The sequence below is a fragment of the Aptenodytes forsteri genome, unplaced genomic scaffold (assembly GCF_000699145.1).
Source record: "Aptenodytes forsteri isolate BGI_AS27 unplaced genomic scaffold, ASM69914v1 Scaffold195, whole genome shotgun sequence".
Lineage (NCBI taxonomy): Eukaryota > Metazoa > Chordata > Aves > Sphenisciformes > Spheniscidae > Aptenodytes > Aptenodytes forsteri.
This window is the reverse complement of record NW_008795317.1, coordinates 3,122,331-3,142,870: the sequence shown is the minus strand read 5'-3', so window position 1 is coordinate 3,142,870 and position 20,540 is coordinate 3,122,331. Positions and strand designations below refer to the sequence as shown.

The following is a 20,540-nucleotide window of genomic DNA, read 5'->3' as shown; positions in this document are numbered from 1 at the left end:
AGCGAGCGGCTGTGTGGTGCTCAGTTGCCGGCTGAGGTTAAACCACGACAGGTTGGAAGGGACCATTGTAGGCCATCTTGTCCAACGCCCCTGCTCAAGCAGGGTCACCTAGAGTCGGTTGCCCAGGACAATGTCCAGATGACACAGCACTGCAAGATTTCTAAGGTAGTGCTCAACATCTGTTTAGTCAATCACTGCATTATATGTTTTTTAAATTGCCTTATTTTCTCATTATAGGCCTATATTTTGTAGTTTATGCTTTTAGTGGAGGAAAGGCGTGCAACCACTATTTCAATGCCCTTAGAGACTTTAGGCTGCATCACTACAGAAAGAGGAACAAATACCCCGCCTATAAAGACTAAAAAGAAAATTACTGGAATAGAAAAAATATGCACATGAAGGACCAACTGACCTGATGTTGCATAAGGGAAAATAGTATCTGGGGAAAAATATACTCAGAATGAGGTGGTGTTACATCTGTATAACTTTAAAATTTCCCCTCCTTATTCAAAGCCCACCAGAACCATTCCATTATGCACAATTATTTAAGCCCTTCTGCGACTGACCAAACCCTTTACAAACTTGCCAAACAGGCAAAGCCAATTCGTGGATTGACACAAATTCACCTCCCCCCTGAGGCCATGAATCACCATATATATAAAACTAAAGAGAGACACTGATGTGACCGCGGATAAACACATTCCTCGCATTTTTTTTTCCAGTTGGAAATTGACCCACGTTTGGTTTGAATTAAAGATTCATCGCACTGAAACAAATAACTAAATGGAAAGATATGAGTCCCTTTGAAGAGCATGCAAATCAAATTTGGGTGGTAATTAGCAGCAGACAATTGAAACCTACTGTTTATTTGCGCAGAACCTGATGTTACTGAACTACCCCTGGAATTGACACACACAGCTGAGTGTTCTGCTTTCCACCCTCCCTTTTTTTAAACCTTTTACAGAAGACTACATCAACTCATCAATGCCAAAGCTTCTGCAGCCTTGTTAAGTAAAAGAGGGGAAGCAAGAAGCAAGCAAAAATCCTGGTTTTTTGGCTGTTCTAAAAAACAACGGACCTTTAACAATTTATGTCTGCTCCTTTTCCTCCTCCTCTCCATACACACAACAAAAGTGGATTTCAAGTCAAATACTGCCTTTGGATTGCAGTACAAACAGAACTGTATTTGCCTAGAATGTTTTGAGGCTCCTTTAAACCTGGTCTCACCATTCATGGCATGGTTAACTCCAACCTTCAGTCTCGCATTCTTTCCGTGCCTGGACCCTGGTATCAGAGTTGTAGCCATAAAACTGATATTAGCACCTTCAGGTCTGAAAGAGCATGACAGATGGGGGAAAACAAAAAATAAATAAAATCACATTTCCAGTTTTCACTGTCACCAATAATCTTGCCCTGATATCTAGATTAGTATTTATTTCTACTAAGCTAGCCAGGTAAGAAAGAAAATACCTTCACCCTGCTTGGGGTAGATGCTAAACACATCTGCATGCAAATAGCAAAGGGGGTCCCTTAGCTAGACAGTTTACAAATTAAAGACATAAAACTAAATTCCCCCAAAAGTTATTATATCTCACTTAAGGAAAATGGGAGTACAGATGAACAGTTACGATTATTTGTGGGATCCCGCTTAATCACAATGGCTCTGAACTAAACCGGGCAGTCTCTGACAGAACACCGCTGCAGAAACAGGTCAAAGTGACTTAAGGCTAGAAGTATCTGAGAATGCTTATTTACTCAGGGGCTTCAAATTTGATTGCCAAAGGATAAAACAACAACAAAAAATCAGAGCAGGGTGGCACCTCTCTTTTGGCTTTGACAAATCAAATGTGGTGTAATTCAACTTTAAAAAAAGCAGGTCTTCAACTCCTTGGGAAGTAAGTTTTAAGTCTCAGACTGGTTGTCACAGAACTAAAATTACCCTCCTTAAAAGGCAAGAGTAACATAATGCATTCTCATAAGTTGAATACTAATTATTACAGGCGTCATAAGGTTGTATACGTTTTCACTAAAAAATCAAAATCTGCTCTTTTCTACCAGTGGGGAAAATTTAACCTCAGAAAACAACAGCATAGTAGCAAACACATTCCACACCTTCCTTACCTCTTGGTAAGGAGTATGTTGCCAATGATGCTCATTCAGCATCATGAAAACACTTCCCCAATTCCACAGTATTTTGGAGTTTACTCACCATTTTTAGTAATGTTCTTGCTCAATTTAAAACCAGACCTTGCATATTAGCTACGTTCTTTCACAACCAGCTTTCAAACTGTGTGTTGAGCCCATCCTTGCAACAGTAAGACACACAAATCTACATCCAAGTAGGATATTCACTATGTTGTTAAATTCATTCTTCACCCAGTATCATCCAGGTATTTTCAGAGGTGCAAGGGGCAAAAAAGGCAGTATGCGTAATAATTTTTTAAAATGTTAATTATATGATCTAATACAGAAATGCATACAACCCCATACAACTTCCTGTGTGTACAATACATCCTGTGTTTTTAAAATTAAGTTTAGTCATTCAAATCTCAAAGGTCCCCAACAAAATCCATCACACACGCACACCCCTACCTACCTTCCTGCTCATCTCTTCCAAACCCTGGAGCCTCGTCTCCTTCAGCTTCATCTGAATTTCCGTCTCTGTACACAAAGGTTTCCGAATCCCTGTTCCTGAGCACTCTGTATCCAACCCTTCACAGGCACAGCAGACTGGTCTGTTACAGTTTACTCACTGTTACCAGGGGCCTTCCAAATCCCAAATCCCCTATTCCCTGATTAATTTTACCTTGAAAGCAAGGTGAAATCGAATTGTTCAACCTCAGTAATATTAACCACATGCATTTTTATTCTGTTTGCCATTTATCAGCCTCAGGTACACCTAGCAATATCCGGCTGCAAAACGAACTACAGCAGGTTTCCAACAGTGTCACTCTCTGCTGCTGCTCACTTAAAGGATATGCACCACACACACATCAACCACAGTATGGCTAAAAAAAAAGAGCCTGAAACATCTATTAGATAATTGAAATATAGTTGCAGTGTATTACTGCACTTTGGAATGAGACTTCGGAAGGAGAAGTTCTAACCTGAGATGAAATCAGCTTCAAACTGCATTTTAAAAGTTACTCAAATTCAGTAATAGTGAAGAAATATTCTTGTTTACATCATTTAAAAGTACTCTAGAGAACAAAACAGACATTTATATATGTATTTTGTCAGTGCTGGCCCAGTGGCTGAATGCTGCAGTGTACGAAAAGCATCTAAATACCTGTATTTGTAGTATTAGCCCCCTGACTTCCAACAGTAATCACTGAAGCCAAATCGGGCCAAATTTTCAACTGAGTTTTTCTGTACACAAACAAGTACATGCTGCATGCAGCTCTCTCGAAGCCTATTAGCTGCCTGTCAGCAAATGGACTTCACTCACAAAAATAATGGCATAGTATGTGATTACAGCTTTAGAAGTTGTATGAAAAGTTTAAAAAACAAGCATCTTCTTCCTAGTGTCTTTTATGCGCCATGTGATAGTTTCAGAAAGCTGTCAGTTTTGGTATCTCTGAAGTAATTCCCAGAGCTTGAAGTCAATGAGAAGCCAATTGCTGAGACACAGCTTAGGAATGACATGCGTTTTTATGATTTCAACCTTGTACTTCTCCAATTAAACTTCACAATTTGTAATTTCTGAATTTAGTTTCAGCTGCTGAACTTTAGTTTTAATCACAATAATCCAGACAGAATTTTAGCCTCATATAAACGTAAACTATTTTTTGTAATTCCAGCCACTGTACCACTGTACCACTTACCTGATGTTACTACTTGGAATAATTTCTCACCATGACTTGCACGTGGTTTCACATCTCAGTATGAACATTTGGAGTCAAAGTTCACAGGAGAGAGTAAAGCTTTGTATTTTCAGAACTGTGCAGTAATTATTAAAAATGTATAATGTTTAGATGAAAAAATTAGCAGCCTGCTTATATGGAAACATTTTATTCAATCACCACCCCAAAGAACACCGTTAATTATATAATGCTACCTACCAAAGTGCCGAGATGGTCATCGCTGGAGAATCTGAGAGTCCTTGCATCACCTTCCACCCAAGGATATTCTATCAACTAGATTTCATGCTTTTTTAATTTTTATTTTCTAAAGAGAAGTATTACCAGCATAATCCTTAATTGAAATCATCTTTCCACTGATTCAACAGACTGTGGATCAGGCCCTACGTGCCAAGTGTCTAGAAAGGAATGTCAGAGTTAGGTCTACGTTACTTCCACCTCGGTGGTGTGCCGAGACAGTGGAGCTCTATCAGGACAAGCCTGTTTTGGTAAATTAATTGGAATGAAACATCGCTATCTTCACAAGTTGTAATAAACATGTGACAGTAAGGAACTTGTATAGCCAAGAGTTCAGGGTAATTTTGAAAATCTGGCCTCTGGTACGACTACGCTGTGTAATGAAAAGCTACGTAGACCAAAAAGCTAACTGAAACATTAAAAGCTCTCTAGATGTATCAGCATGGACTAACTAACCTGCTTCCCCTTCAAAGCACTGAATTCTAAAATTGCTGTTGTTTCATTAATATAGTTGCAACAATTTACCTCAAATGAGAACACCTCATTTGACTTGGCAGTGTTAGGTTAACAGTTGGACTCGATGATCTTAAGGCTCTTTTCCAACCTAAACGATTCTGTGATTTCAAGGAAAAAAAAAAATAAAAAAAACTGGAAGAAATTCCTCCAAAAAATCCTGCAGTGCAAAAGCAGCAATGAAGACTGAGCACTACATTCCAGAAGGCTAATAATCTGCAGAAACAATGGCACCCACCTGAACAAAAGCTAGCTTATGAGGCCAAGCAAAGCGTGTATGACAGAAGAGCCTTAAATTCCGATTTGGCTTCTTCCTCCATTTGTAAAACATTTTTCCCCACAAAACTGTATAGTATCAAGTCTAGAAAGAAATAAAGCAGGGTTTTATGCTCAGCACACAACATGGCAACTTGAGAGGTTTTTGCTTTTACACCAAAAATATTGGTTCAGCTGGACACTTTGTGTTCTTTTCTCTTTTTCTTCCCTAGTACAGCAAGGTTGCTCAAGTTCACTTGGTGTTTACCTATTGCAACTAGTTATTATGGATAGATTTTTTTTCAATTTCCAGTACAGTGACTAGTTGCAAGACTAGTAGCACAGAAAGACAAATGCTGAACCATAAATTATAAACCAGTAATTCAGTATACCCACCACAACTGCAATCTGAAATCTGTGTACAGTGTATTGTATCTGTGCACCAAAGCTGCTGCTGTTCAGATCGTCACTGGAACTTGCTGCTTTTCTGCAATGACTTTCTTTAACCAAAGTGACAGGTGACCCCCAAGTCATGAAGACAATTTCTTGCGTTTCTTGAAGCTGTCTGACAAACACATCATTGTGAAAACTCCGAAGAAAAAGTGTGTACAATTCTAAAGGAAAAATTCAAAGGCTGATAAAGAAAACACTTCCTGAAGAAGAGAAAAATTTCTCTAAGGTTTAAAATTAACTATGTACCTTTCCTTGTGCCAAGCTTTTTCTGGCAATTTTTTTTCTCTGTACAGATCCTCAAAATGAAAGGTGGTCTGACTTGTTAAATAAGCTATGCATTAATGTGCATGCCTAAATCTTCAGAAATTCTGCCCCATATGTTGGAATAAACATAACAAACCCCACCATAAAAATGCTATTTAAAGGCAATTAAAAAAATAGACCATGTTCTTCTAACAGAAAGATTCTCTGAGGTGAAGACAGCTGCACGGTAAACTGTACATCAAATGTTTCCCAACCCAGAAAGTTTGCCTGGTAATTCTACAGGGATATGACAAAGAGGAAAAAAAATTCCAAGATGCTTAGCCATCCTAACCCAGAGATTAAAATTATATATAACCGATTTTATTCATGTTGTTACTGTCTGAATCCATGTGAGAAGCATTCAAAAATGCATGTTTATTTTGTCTCATTGACAAAATAGTGAATACTAACCATAAAGATTTCTACCTTTCAACACTGCAAGCCCTACTCCAAGTTGAGAGGCAGTGCACCTCACCAATCCTTCGTTTTCATAGCCTCCAAAAATACAGTGTTGACGTTCCAAGCATAAGAGCTTTACTAGATCAGAATCTCAGCATACTTTCTGAAAAATTCCATCACAGTAAGAAAAGGTTCATCACCCCTCTAAAAGTAGGAAGAAGCACTACATCACCAGCAATTGTAACATCTTCTCACAGCCAAAAGGAAGGAATGGGAAATACTGCAAACACAGGTTATCTATAACCAAATACAACTGGCACAACTCAGAAACCTGCAGCATGGATGAGGTGGCCAGCTGAGTAACAAAATCCCTCTCTTTTCTTCTATCTCCCCGAGGTATCAGGAAGATGATGCCTCTATCTTGTGAAAACATGCTGGAGAAGGAGAGTGTGTCTCAGCCACCTCACCATGGCAAGACTTCTAATGACAACAGAGCAGGACCATTGGAAATCTTGTTATTTGGAGATCGACATTACTATACGTAGTTGTAACGCCACATGAACCAAGTCCTAACAGCGTATGTTCAGAAAGATTCATAAAGAGTATGGAAAGTTGTCCTATTAAGTATTTTATAACAGGGCTGCACTATAAAAAGCACAGGAGTAAGAATATTTTGCAACCATATTACTTAAAACTGAGAACAATCCTCTTTTGGAAATGTAAATATTCAACTTGGTTAAATCAAGACAATCACAGATAGACATTTTTTCCCAAATCTTTGGCTGTATTGCAATGGTTGTTTCAATTTGTAATCTCCAACTAAACATTTCCTATCCATGGATTAACAATATATTTACTGACTTGTGTCTTTTAACAGTATTTATCCAACATAACAAAATAAACTGCAATTTGTTATACTTTTTTTTTTACAAAACATTTTATAAATATTTTTACAAAATGTATACAAAGCAATTTCAAGTGAGACATACTTTACAAATGAAGGTATTTAAGCAAATAAAGTCCATACCACACTGACAATAAGTGACACATCCTCTTTAAGTGAAGTCAGTCTGTAAGGCCTCCCTAATCTAACAGATAAATTATACTAAAATCTTCAAAACGAACATAGTTTTCTTAATTGCCAGTTTAAAATTTGTTTCAATATTAGGCAGTATTAAATAACATTGAAATCACAATGCATATCCAGCAAAATAATGAAAACATGTTTAAAGTCATGCACATTCACAATACTTTGCTGGACTTGAGCCCATATGATTAATAAATTCATACTTTTTTTTTTTAAGCACAACAAAAATACAATTCTTTCATTTACTGCTTCACCACGTACCAGAATTCCTTTAGAATTGAATTCAAAGGAGTGAACAACAGAACAATAACAATCTAAGATTAATCTTGCTAGGATTGTTCAATGGGTTCCTCTCGTAAGTAGTTCAGAGAAATGTGTCTGAGCGATTCAACCATGATTACTTTTTGTAATTTGTTATTTTTTATATGCCATTGTCCCCCATCCCCAAATGAGATCCAATAGAAGACACATAGCCTGATACTTCAATTACGTATTTGCTGTAGAGAGGCTGGAAACCCCATACCCATTTTGAGGTGGTACAAAAAGCAAGTGGATCAATGAATGTGCAACTTTACTTTTTTTTTTCCCCCCCTATAAAAGAAAAATTTAACTGGTTAACATACAGCTGTGTAACTTACTGTTTTCCTTCCTAGTTAGTTTAGAACGGCTGAATGTCCAAAATGATAAAACACACATCAGGATACACAGCCACGAGCATATTATGAAATCTAAAAAGGCAATAGGTGAAGACTGCATTGTCAGTTTTGCCAATAAGAAAACAACTAACCGCCTGAGAATCTATTCTATGGACACCTAACTAGAAATTTAAAACTGGCAATACTTATTATTACCTTGAATATTTTATACAACACTTGGGAATGTTTGGTTTTTACAAACATGTAGTTTAAAATTGGCACAATTTTTTTAAATGGCAATTAGTAACATACAAAACCAGTATTTCCATTCACGTTGAAGGGGAAATGAATTTTAAGTAAGTTCATCTTTCTCACATTGCTTTCTAGATTTCTTTTCCTTTAGTGGTCAGACAGTGGACTGTAGCTCAACACTGAGTTGCGCTATGATCTTCTACTGTCACAAGGATCTAATTCTGCTTTCTTCTGCACTATTCAGATGGACTGAATTACATGACAGCAAAACCTTCTGTTTTCTTTCCTGGCAATCTGACTGACAACCACAGCTTGTCACAATGAGCCTCTCTATTATGAAAATTGTAATCAGCAAGTCTGGAAAATGGCTGGTAATTTTTCTAAGAAATTGTGGAGAAGGCCTGGGGGAGAACATGAGCATACCTTAGAAACCACAACAGCTATATCCTCCTGAGCAGACATATGTACTACATGCACGTGACAAATGTCAGCGCACTTATGTGCACAAAAGCACTCATGACCAAAGTAAACTAGGAAAAAGCAGCATGGGCAGCAAAAAAAAAAGATGTCATAGATTAAAATAAATAAATAAAATAATAGGATTCTATCTTAACAACATGACAGCAAGCCAAATACAAACCATGCAATGGTTTCACTTGGCTCTACAATATGAATTAATAATTACACACTTTTCGATATGTTTAAACAATGGGATTGCTGATCGACTTTGGTCTGTACATATCTTGATAATGACGACTGCTACGGTGGATGATTTAACATTCTCTGACAGCAAAAAGCAAAAAAAAAATCAAAAATAAACACTGGCCTTTAAATTTAAACAAAGTAAGGCTAATGTCCTCTTAAAATATAAGCTACAAATATCATAACGGTTTTCAAATAAAAGTGCTTTTGACACTTGGTCTAAAAAAAAAACAAACAACAAAAAAAACCCCAACATTTTTACCACTTCAGAAAGACTCAAGGCTGACTACATCCAATTATAAAATGCAAAATCTTTTCCTCAAGAGTTAACATATATATGTATTATATATATAAATTCATGGCTCTATCATGGCCTCATCCTGTACACTTTGCCATTTACTGGCTTCCATTCTACCTTCCTTAGTCAAGCATTTATTACTTCATATCATGCCACTGTGACTAAGATCATATAATATCATCCCACAGACTAAAGTTACCCACTACAAATATATCATCAAGTACTAGTTTCTGCTCAGAAAGCAATAGAAAAGCACTTTAAGTTTAAATTATGAAGCCTTGTAAACGCACTGATGTATCCTTCCAACTTAAGAATCCTAGAACACAGATCCATTAACAAAGCAAATAATCACTTCTGAATAGAGGTACAGTGGGTTTTCCAGAAAAACTAAAAATTTGATGATTTGTGGAAGAGAAGGTTAGGGGAGAATTGTTGCTTCCATCACTTTTTAAAAACATTTTCTTAATAAATATATCCTTTCAAATGACTGTGATTGTCAGTATATTACCGTATTACATAGGGCCTAATGACCTGCAACCTTGTTACGTTGCAGTACTGCACAATTATCAAAAGCACTATCATAATAATACTTGAAATAGTAAGGCCCTAACAGACTGCATTCTAACAAGGATTAACTTTACTTGGATATCTCACTGTAACCACAATGAGTATTGCTCTCAAACACAGAACAGAATCTAGTTTAGAAAGGTTAACCTTAAATGCATGTCAGGCTGTACTTGTGGTGTCATTCACATTTGCTTCTGCTCAGAGAAACATAACTTGTCCATGGTACTGTAACTATTAACACTCTAAGATACTATTTACAGCTGCTTCTAAAATAGAGTCAGTTTCTACAACGCCTTCACTGTGGTCTGGAATAAATTTTTCCAGGCAGTTTTCCTGTGAAGCAATAGGTGAAAAATTAGGAAATTCTAATTCAACCGAACTGCTACTTGTCGCCTCGTTTTGTGGCTCCCTCCCAGCTTTTTTAAGTTCCAAGATGTTTTTAAATGTAGTTTCTAAACTCTTACTGAGCAGTAAGTCTTGCTGGGGTTCACCAGAGCCTTTCCTGTTATCAGGATGTAAAACCTCATTCTTTGGAGAGCTCCTCAGAGTTTTGTCTTGGAGGGAATTATTACACGTTACCTTTGAGAAAGACTGAACTGTGTTCCTTGATATTTTATTGTGTGTTCCATGACCGCCTCTTGACACAGTTTTTGACAAGTCTTCAGAACTCGAAGAATTCTCAGTGGACTTGGCAAGATCTTTCCCAGCCATCTTTTCTTCAGAAAGAGCCACATATTGGCTCTCAGAAGAACAATTAACTTTTTCAAACTTTAAAGCTTTAGCGAGGCTCTCTGATTTTTTAGTAGAAGCTACTCCTTCTTGTGGTGTCAGAACGTTGTTAGGCACTAGAGGAAGTTTACTGTGATTTGTGGACTCTGCTGAGCTGGATTTTGGTCGGTCTCTGGCTTGGGTTTTGGTAGTCTGACTTCGAGAAGGTAATGTTTTGCTAGACTGATGGTCACTTTTGCCAGACTGTGCTTCTTCAGCTGTTTTATCAAATTGTTTGGCAGAACAACAAAAATCGGCCTGATAACCATCTGAAAATTAAGTAACAACATTTTACTTAAATTACCTATACATCAAAGTAACAGACACTCCAACGTAGTTTGTGAGTATTAAAATTCAAATAACATCCACAGCCTACAGATTCACATTTTTAAGAGATTTACACATGCTTAAGTGTTCTGCTGCGTCCAGTGTAGGAGATTATGACCAAATTAATCAGCACACTATGCACGTATGTGCACTGTAAAACCAGACTAAAGGCACTTCCTAGCATTCTAAATACGGTATTTGAAAGACTAATACCTTCTTCAATATATCCTCTGAATATCTTTTAAAGTATGCAGAATACGCAGAACATTTAAACAAATAGTAACTGTTATCTTACACAAATAATGTGTTTCTAGTTGCTACGTTCAACAGTCTGGTTAAAAATGCTGCCATTTAAGTGGCTATGACATTCCAAAAGCAACACTTCATTAAGATGAACAGGAGTATTCATGCTTCATACAGTGGTGTTCTTTCTTACTGCCAGCAAACTCTCAGATTCTTCCCTACTAGAATTGAGAACATGCAGGAGTCATGACTATTGTCAAAAGAAACTCAGAGATATTTCTCTGCCAAACAGGCCAAATATATTTTTTCCCCAAATAACTGCCTTCAACCTTACAACGTCTCTAGATTGTTGAATTTGGGAGTTACTAAAATTTAACTTGTAACTGCTTATTCAGTATTTCAATTACTGGAATCCCTAGCAATCAGTAGGGCCACAACTATTTTTAAACACTCCATGCTTACGCTGCTTTTGGAAGATTCAGAAGTTAACCATCACTTACCAGGATCCACTAGTGCAAGACGCTTATCCCGGGTCAGAGATGCCCTTTCCTCCTGGTTAAACATCCTATCAATCATAACCATTTCTGCAGAGGGATTTATCCGCTGCAGGAAAAGGAAAAAAACTAACCATCTCTGTAGTCACTCATATGTTGGTACCAAATCAAAATATTTATAGCTTAGTTACTCTTCAGAGAAAAAGAATGTCTTTCATTAGACTTTGCAGAGAATGTTCACAATTCCACAGCGTCTTCAACGATCTTAACTGTGACCTCAACCACTACTGAAACTCAACCATAAAATATTATTCACATTTTATGGTACATTTTATTTGTTAAAGATTTTAAAACAAGGAATTACTATTCTAATTGTAAGAACTGTACCTTTTCAGGACTGAGTATGTTTACAACTGTACACCACAATTTTTTACATCATACAGTATCTCTTTCAGAGAGAAAAACAGCAAAAATCTTGCAATGGGACCACCCTATCATCTTGCTTCTTCCCTGCACTTCTCTCCCATCCTTCTAACTAGTTGGTGCTGAGTTGCATTTTGCTGACAATGCCTTCAAGCCACATGGATCCATCCATCACAGAAGAAAGTTCACTGGCTACTAAGTCACAACACAGGCAACTAGTTCCAAACCTGAACATTATGTGAAATAACCTCTTCAAAATGGCTGAATGGGATTTACCATACAACATACCAGATGCTAAAAGAACAGGTTTTAGCCTCCATCCCTCCTTTGCACCTGCCATTACTTGCAAAATATTTGATGGTTAGTATCTTTTTTAATGGGACTGCTAGATTCCAAAACCATATTAATTTTAACACTTATATTACGTATTCCTGTCTCTAAAGCAGAGTGATTTAAGTGTCTATTATACTCAAATTCAAAACTTTTCTGGGCTTGAAAACCAGCATGTCTGAAGCCACAATGACATTTCCTCATCCTTATAAAATACATTCTTAAAGTAACTTTGTCAGTTTTCTTTTTACCTCATGCCTGGGATTGTGAAAGCACTTAGATCAGAAGCATTTCTGATGAAAATGTGAGGCTCCACCTAGCTACTAAGAAGTAATGATTTCCTAAACCGCAGTATGACTTAGCTCCAATTATAGTATGGTTAGAGGCCTCTGAAAGGAGCTTTTCAACATTCTTTCAGGCTCTATCACCACAAAAACACACAGAAATCACCTGCCTGACTACCACAGCCTGTTCAGCGCAAAAGCAAAGTATAGGCAGAGTGTGGATGTTCATGTGTATTAAAAGCCTATGGAACTTATATATAGCAGCACCCTTACTTAGGCGGTATGTGAAATACAAACTCAACCCATTTCACTGATTTTAAGATGTGTACATACACTTAAAAATGCAGGTTGGCCACCGAAACTGCTGGTGCAATAACAAGTACACTGGCTATATGTATGTACCTCTAAAACCTTCATATATATATTTATCACCTTCATAAGGCAATAAATAGTATCAACAAAATGAAATTCTAATGCTCTCACCTTCCTGTAGATGTATTTTTTTTTAACAAACTGAATCACATCCTATAAACATAAAATGTACCTGGGTTATACACCTTACCATTGCATCTTCTATAAGCAAACATCTGTATTTGTTCAGCATAGCCTGTGTCCTCTTCAGAAGCTGTGTAGCTACAGATTCAAATTCACTGTCCACTAGAAAGACAAGAGTATACTTTCAAATACTGTTCTTCAGTAACCAGAAGGTTCAGTAACCTGCACAAATTTAAAAATGTTCCCTTTCTTATTGCTCTAACTTACGTAAGAATTCTCTCAATACATTGAGTACAAACGTATTGCCAATTTTTAAAAAGGAAATTACCTTTTCTTAAGTCTTCCTCTGTTGGCAGTGATCCCTGGCACACATGGTATGAAAGGAGTCTCTGAACTGCATCATTTAATGATCTGAACCGACTTTTATCTGGTGTCACAGCATGCACTTGATCCTTCTGTAATTGCTGTAGAATACTACAAGGAAAATTAATGATATATAACTAACACATACTCTAACAGAAGTTTATACATTGACAAAAACTAAAAAGAAATGAAGGTTAGAGGAAACATCTGCAACAAAATTACAGAAGAAGAATGACTTACAAAGCTCCTTTAGTTAACTGTTTAGCAGCAGGCCTTTTCTGTCCAACTAAATGACCATCCACCTAAGTACAAAATAAAAGACAAATTACAATATATCCCCTCCTTTGCAAAGCCTAAGTTTCAGCATTTATTTCTGCCAGTTAAGTGTATCACCGATACTAAGTGTAACCACCACATAAGTATAAACACTTTCAACTATCTCCTATTTTCACAGGGCACTGTATCAATGAAACAGGGAAGTCACTTCTCTTACATAAACCAAAGGTCTGAAATGTTGTTTGTAAGCAAATTTCACTGTAGTGCATATACATGCTTCACTAGGAAAAACATTGGGTATCAAATTTAGCAGGTGAAAAGAAGAAAAGGTACAACTAGAAACTTTTCCAAAGAAATCTGCTCTCAAGAACTGTCTCTGCATTTCTCAGCTGAGGTCATCTTGCCTGATTTTGATGGATTACAGTATCTGTCAGGAAAGCAGGCTAAGGTTGCGTACTTAAATTCTCAAAAGCCATGGTGGCTGAGTACGGGATGAAAGTGGTTCTAAGAATTCTGTTCCAGTGTCGATGCTATAGATATACCCATTAGGTAGATCTACATCATCTTCTCCTTTCCTTAGACATTTATGAAGCCAAGGTTTTTCAAGAGAACACTGTCCTAAGATGTGAGGCTCTCTGAGGTGGTAAAGGCTCATGATCCTACTGTATGAGAGGCATTACTGCAATCCAAGTATTCTCCCAAAGAAGCCATTTGGGATCAAATAGTCTTTGTTTAATATGAAGTTGTTGGGATTTTTAGTCAACTATTCTTACTAATGAAATTGGTCACAGAGCAAAAGTTACTTATGATTTATAAAAAGATTGCATGAAAGCTCTTTTGAACTACAACATGGTTAGAAGGAACAAAAAAAGCATGTGGTACAGAGCATCCTTCTTAGCAAAGTAGGAGCAGCATGCAGCAGGCACACATTATAATGATACTTGCTGGCCAAAAAGCCTCTAGGCTTCACAGCACAAGAAGTATTCACCACCACAGGAGAATGAACATCTGATCAACAATTACAAAACCAGGCTGAACTCATAATTGAGCACTACTGTATCTTCTGCTCTAGTTGTACATCAGTAAGACAGGGAAAAACATTCATGTCACGCTACATCAACAAATACATTTACAGCAAGGGACAAAAATTCTACATCAGATCTTCCCTTGTTTTCTTCCGTGATTGTGTAGTTTAGTTCCATCCACAACGAAGCCCACACCTTCAAGCCTACTTCAAACCCTCGCTTCTTGCCCTCAGCTACTCAGTCCATGAACGTAACAATTGTCCCATCCCTCCAGAAGTTCTTGTATTCCCTCTCCAAAAAAGCTGGCCTCCCCTTCCAGCCCCAAACCCTCGACATAGTGTTAAATTTTTGTACATAGTTGCCATATATAGGAGAACTTTTGGTGGTTATTAAAAAAAAAAAAAAATACACTGGGGAAAGACGACAATGCAGTAAAGAATAAAACAGACAAAGACCAGATGGAGTTTTTCTGCTACTTCTCACAAACCATCCCCTCCCAATCAGCTAAAGAGTAGCTGAGTTTGTAAGAAGTAATGATAAGAGTAGGTCTAACTTATGTGCAACTCAATGAAGAATTGCTATGTCATATGAAATTATCTTTAGGGAACAGTACAGTCAGACTCCACTTACTGAATTACATCTCAAAACAGCATTCAGAATATCAACTTGCAAAATACTCAACGTTTATTATGTCAAGGTAGAATTTGACAAGCTTGAGTGACTTCATATACTCTCAAAAAACCTGCAAGGACTCCTAGATTATCAATATGGAGTTGAAACATCCCTAACTTCACTAAAATTTTAAGGGAAAGGGAAACATATAAATAAAAGTATTCTCTACCTGTATACTCTGTTGAACTGATGATGATCCTATTACTTTTTCTTGTTGCTGTACAGTTCCTAGAGATTGCTGTATGATTTTTCCTCCAGAGTCCTGTCCTATAAAAAACAGGTTAAAAAGACTCTGTCATCCTAAGCAAGAACAGAGTAGTTTCATGTACCTATCCTGATCATTTTACTTCAGTTTTTAGCTTCTAGGAGAAAGATATGTCTCATATGCTTAAAAGCGTTAGTGCAACTACCCTGTGGAGAAACTGGCTCATAAAAATGAAACCGGACTAATATTTTGTGCTGCAAACTACAAAAATCCTCAGATATCTCCTACCATCGTACTGCAATGTAAGAAGAAATTCAAATACCATAAGTATAGTGTCCCAATAATTTACTGAAAATCATACAGTACATTTTATCAAGCTTTTCAATACTAACCCTCCCTCAAGCATATAAACACAATTTTTCTGGAGCTTCTGGAAAGTATTTAGACAGCAGGCATCATAATTTTTTTTCTAGATTTTCTAGATGGGCAGACTTCCTCCATTTGCCTTGCTCAGAAATTCAAACAGCATCTTATCAGCCATGCTACCCACCCCCCCACCCCCCCCCAAAAAAAAAAGCATACTGTGCTGATTGTGGAGAATTGCCTGGACAGCCTGCACATAACAGTACACAAGGAAAAAAGAAAAAGGTAGATTATGGGACCTTATTCAAAAGGGTTACTTATGTACAAAGACATCATGAAGGTTACTGCATTTTTGTGTTTTTGAATATATTGTTTTTGTTCTTTTAGTAGCATGGTGCTGCTTGAAAAGCCCAGTATTTTGCCATGAACAACGCATTAACTATTCTAATGAAAAGTGACACATTCAAAAACAAATTGAGTGATGACAGCCTGCACATAACCTTGTAATCGCTATCTTTCTTTCCTCTGTATCTGAAGCAGCCATCACAAGAGAGGGTCTAGAAGTTTCATAGAATTTTTAGCAGATGTCCATATTTTGAAAATGACTTATTTCTATTTTCCTAAGCTGAAAAAAAAAATAAGAAAAATGAAAGAAGGTACAATTTTGGATTTTATAGAGGGGGAGAAATAATTGCTTATTGTGGAGATTCAACTTTTCACTCTACAAAATGAAGTGCCATGGTTGGGAAAAATAAGAGCACGCACTCAATGCTGAAAAATGTAGTTTGTGTTCTTCTAAAAATAGAATTCTGATAACCTTTAGGACCCTATCAGCACGAACCATCAATGCAAGTCTGACACATTGAAGAAGAACCAATTTCTGTTGCTGGAGAAAATTAAGAAAATTATTTTAAAAAGACCTTAGTTGACCTGATAGTGTGTTGCTCAGAAGACTTGTTAGCTGAGGCTGTCTCAAATTATCCTGTGTCTTCGATGCAGAAACTGGTGATGTCTGGGTCATAGCTTTTTTCTGTGACATACATTAAAATAAAAAAAAAAAAAAAACCCACAGTCAAATATTTACCAAAAGCTTTAACAAACACAGGAAAAAAGCAAAAAAGGCAACTAAAATTCAGCTCTACGCATCCTTTTTCAACCTCAAACTCGTAAGTGGTGAAATTTCAGACATCTCAATTCCTCCTAAGTTCAAGAATTTTATAAAGTAAATCAGAGAGGAATAGAAATTACACTAACAGTACAAATATACACCAGTTACATTCTAGAAGAACCATGAATTACCACTACAAGTGGCCCTAAGAAAGCTCAGCTTCTGAGTCTCAGAACTGCAAGATGACTAAATAAGCTGTCTCCACAACAAAAAAATACACAGTGGAACAAACTGTCCAGTGTTTACCAATTAAATGATGCATGGTTTACAATACAGTACAATACTTAAAATGCAAGTCCAAACAAATTAAAAAGATTCTAGTAAACAGCAGAATTTGTTCTCTGTAGTTCCCATTTTCAGCTCTGAAATTTCAGCACAAAACCAAAATGATCTTTTACAGCGGTAAGAAATATTATGCTTTTATAACTGCTGAAACTCACTGACCCAGCACATATCCTACAAATAGGAAGATGTGGACACGTGAAGAGAAAGTCAGGCAGGCCTCAAATTACTCATCTGCAAACAAAATGTTACAACCTGTGCTAGCAGTTTTGGCAAAGACTAAAAACGTGGTTCTACAACACATTTGCCCTTATTTTCTAAATACACGCTATTTTCTAAGACACATTATTTCATTGCCCATTTTGGTCTTGGTTAAAAAACCCATTAGACCTTTGGGAAAAGAGAAAGATCCAAGATAATTAGTGCAAATGCATTCTGAGACAGTTATTATCAGTACTTTATAATGACCAAGGAAAAAAAAACAAAAGCAAAAAAAGGACAGAAATGGAGTAACAGCTTGTTGCAATTGTGTGACAAGTCACTGAGTTAAATATTGGCAGAGTTTGGAAGTTCACTTATGACAACTGACAAACTTGAGTTGAATATATACTGCAGCTGCATCAACTGGACAAAAAGAGACCAATTCTTACCTTAAAAGTAAATTCAGAAATTTTTTTTTAATTATTACTAAGTTAGACCTCTTCTTAGAGAAAATATTTTTTAAATGTTATACTTTTACAAACTGCTTTAAAAGGTATTTTCTGTTAAGGATTCTAAGAAACACCTCTTGCCTTGTCTTTGCTTCAAATTTGAAAGCTTCTAACTGCTCCAGACACACAAAACTACAGTGGGCAAAATGCCAAAAAGGTTAAGTTTTAACAGATTAATTTTGTATGGTAAATAACAAAGAGAAACCCAAGAAACCTTTCATCTCTAATTCGAATAGGTCAAATCTTGAAAACACATGCATAGTTTTTAGTGAGGTCAAAAGACTTGTAAGTGCTAAGAACGTACCCGAGCCTTTACATCTAGCTCTACGGTAAGATTTTCAGGAGAGCTCATAGTTGTATAATCTTACAATGTCCATTCCTTTAAATGGGAGCAGAAATAAATCAGTGCTAAGCAGTTCTGAAAATATTACTGTAAATCACCAACAAAATCTTCTGAATTAATGAAAGTGACAGACTCATTCACTCGGTGATAGACTTCAGAAAATACTGAGTGAAATGGTATCTCTGGGTTACAGTAATTTTCAGCAGTTCCACAGTATTTGTAACAATACAAACTAGCAAAATTAACGTTCTCTGTATTAACACCAGCTTTAATACTTTGCTAACCAGATTTTGGCATAGCTTAGAAGCATTTCTTTGGCTACATTCTCAAGCAGCTTTCATACCTGACCAAAGGCGAACTGTTGTGTTACTCCAACTGACGTGTGACTAAAGGTGCTGATAGATTTGGAAGAGGATGCTGGAAGACGATGCGATGCACTGACAGGAACTTGAGTTCTGTTCTGCGTGAGCTGATCTCCAGTAAAGTTTCCTCCTGGTGCGACAGACTGAACTGATGGTCCCAAGCTAGGATGTACTGAACCAGAGGAACTTGCGACAGCAAATCGATTAGAAGCTGACATATTCGAGACTGTAGACTGCCCAGGTGACATCGTAGTAAAACCCGATCTACCTTGAGAAACATTAGCTTGACTGGGTGACAAATGCAACACCGTTGGTGACGCCTGCTGCAGTGGCACCTGTCCACCAACAATTTGTGAAGTTCCGTGATTTACTATAACTTGGTTTCCAGGAGCTGTGAATGTCTGGCCGGAAACAAGCTGAACAGCTGTGTTCTGATTATTCAGCATCTGTCCTGAATACGACTGGTTGGCTCTTAGCATGTTTGTAGAGTTCCTGTTGAGCATTACATGCTCAGCAGACACTTGGCTAGGAACCAGCTGGGAAGGCTGAGTCTGAAGAAGTTGCCCATTTATGGCCTGGACATGATGAACTGAATTAGAATTAACAGACAAACTTGTAGGTATGAGAAACTGGTTTTGAGGTGCATGAGGCTGTCCCATAGGAGAATGGATAACAATACTACCTCCAGCATTGCTAACTGTCTGAGGTGTAACTGATTTTCTTGTATTTTGTTGATTAACAATATTAACAGACATGTGAGGACCAACTACTGAACTCTGAGGTGAGTTTGCAGAAGCAAACGGAATCCCTTGCTGTACGTGATGTTGCTGTATTCCCAAGTTATTCACATTGTAAGCAGTCTGCTGACCCATCTGGATAGGCTTTGGTTGGATATTAATGGGAACTTTGTTAGAGTTTGGTGCCAAACCCCTCTGAATGATGATATTATGGACAGGCAATGACGTCTGAAAATTTGTGCTGTTAAACGGAACAGTTACAGGTTGTGCTACTGGACTTGAATTTGAGTTACCAAACAGTGAGTTACCATTTGGAGTTTGTCTATGAACCAACAGGCCACTACTCATGTTTGCAGGTGTTTGTTGACCATTGCCTTTCAGTATAATCTGAGATCCATCAAGGTTATTAATGGTCATCATGGAAGGTTGATTACTAAATGAACCAATTAGCTGTATCTGCCCAGAACCACTAATCTGGCTGCTGTTAGACAAATGCTGGCTGGGAACACTAATTCCGACATGTTGCATAAAGCCATGTTGCACACCGACTGTATTGCTTGCAAAAGATGCTCCAACAGGTTGCTGTACCACTTGAGTAACTCCTATAGGTTGCAACGTCTGACCTGAGTAATTAGAAACATTAGAAGCCTGAGTAAAGGATGCTGATGAAGAAGGATGAAGCTGAGCTTGTGCAAACTGTTGGCTAGAACCTACACTGGCATCCAAATATGCCTCTTCTGCCAAAGTCTGTTCAGTAATATTGGCCTCCTGCAAGGACTTCTGAAGAATATCAAAAGGCTGATCCTCAGTAAGATCAGGTAAAGGAGAAGATACAAGTTCATCTTCAAGAAACTGAAGGCTACTGGACAGCTGCAGTCCATCACTAGGCCCCTCTCCAAGCTGACTGCTTACACCTTTTACAGACGACTTAGGATCAGTGTTCTGAAATGCAAAACAAGAAAGAAACAATTTTCGTAAATTCCCAGCTCTACCTTGTTTCCCCATTAACCTTTTTTTCATGCAAGCAAACTTTCTTTACAAAATTATATTCTTTGCATAGTATGTATATAAGGTGCCGTTCATCCCATACAGTGGGGCAGCATAAACAT

The 20,540-nt window shown here is 37.3% G+C and overlaps 1 protein-coding gene across 1 annotated transcript in view; it reads right to left on the bottom strand.

Moving 5' to 3' along the window:
* Positions 1–6,783: 6,783 nt before the first annotated feature.
* GLTSCR1L (GLTSCR1 like) overlaps positions 6,784–20,540 on the bottom strand; it is a 37,252-nt gene continuing 23,495 nt past the window's right edge. Inside the window, exons 5-12 of the mRNA XM_009279614.2 lie at positions 18,676–20,373; positions 16,760–16,859; positions 15,431–15,528; positions 13,529–13,590; positions 13,254–13,399; positions 12,993–13,087; positions 11,400–11,502; positions 6,784–10,598 (exon numbers count right to left, since the gene is read on the bottom strand). Coding sequence (XP_009277889.1) covers positions 9,796–10,598; positions 11,400–11,502; positions 12,993–13,087; positions 13,254–13,399; positions 13,529–13,590; positions 15,431–15,528; positions 16,760–16,859; positions 18,676–20,373 — 3,105 coding nt within the window. The 3' untranslated portion in view covers positions 6,784–9,795. The remainder of the gene's footprint in view (positions 10,599–11,399; positions 11,503–12,992; positions 13,088–13,253; positions 13,400–13,528; positions 13,591–15,430; positions 15,529–16,759; positions 16,860–18,675; positions 20,374–20,540) is intronic.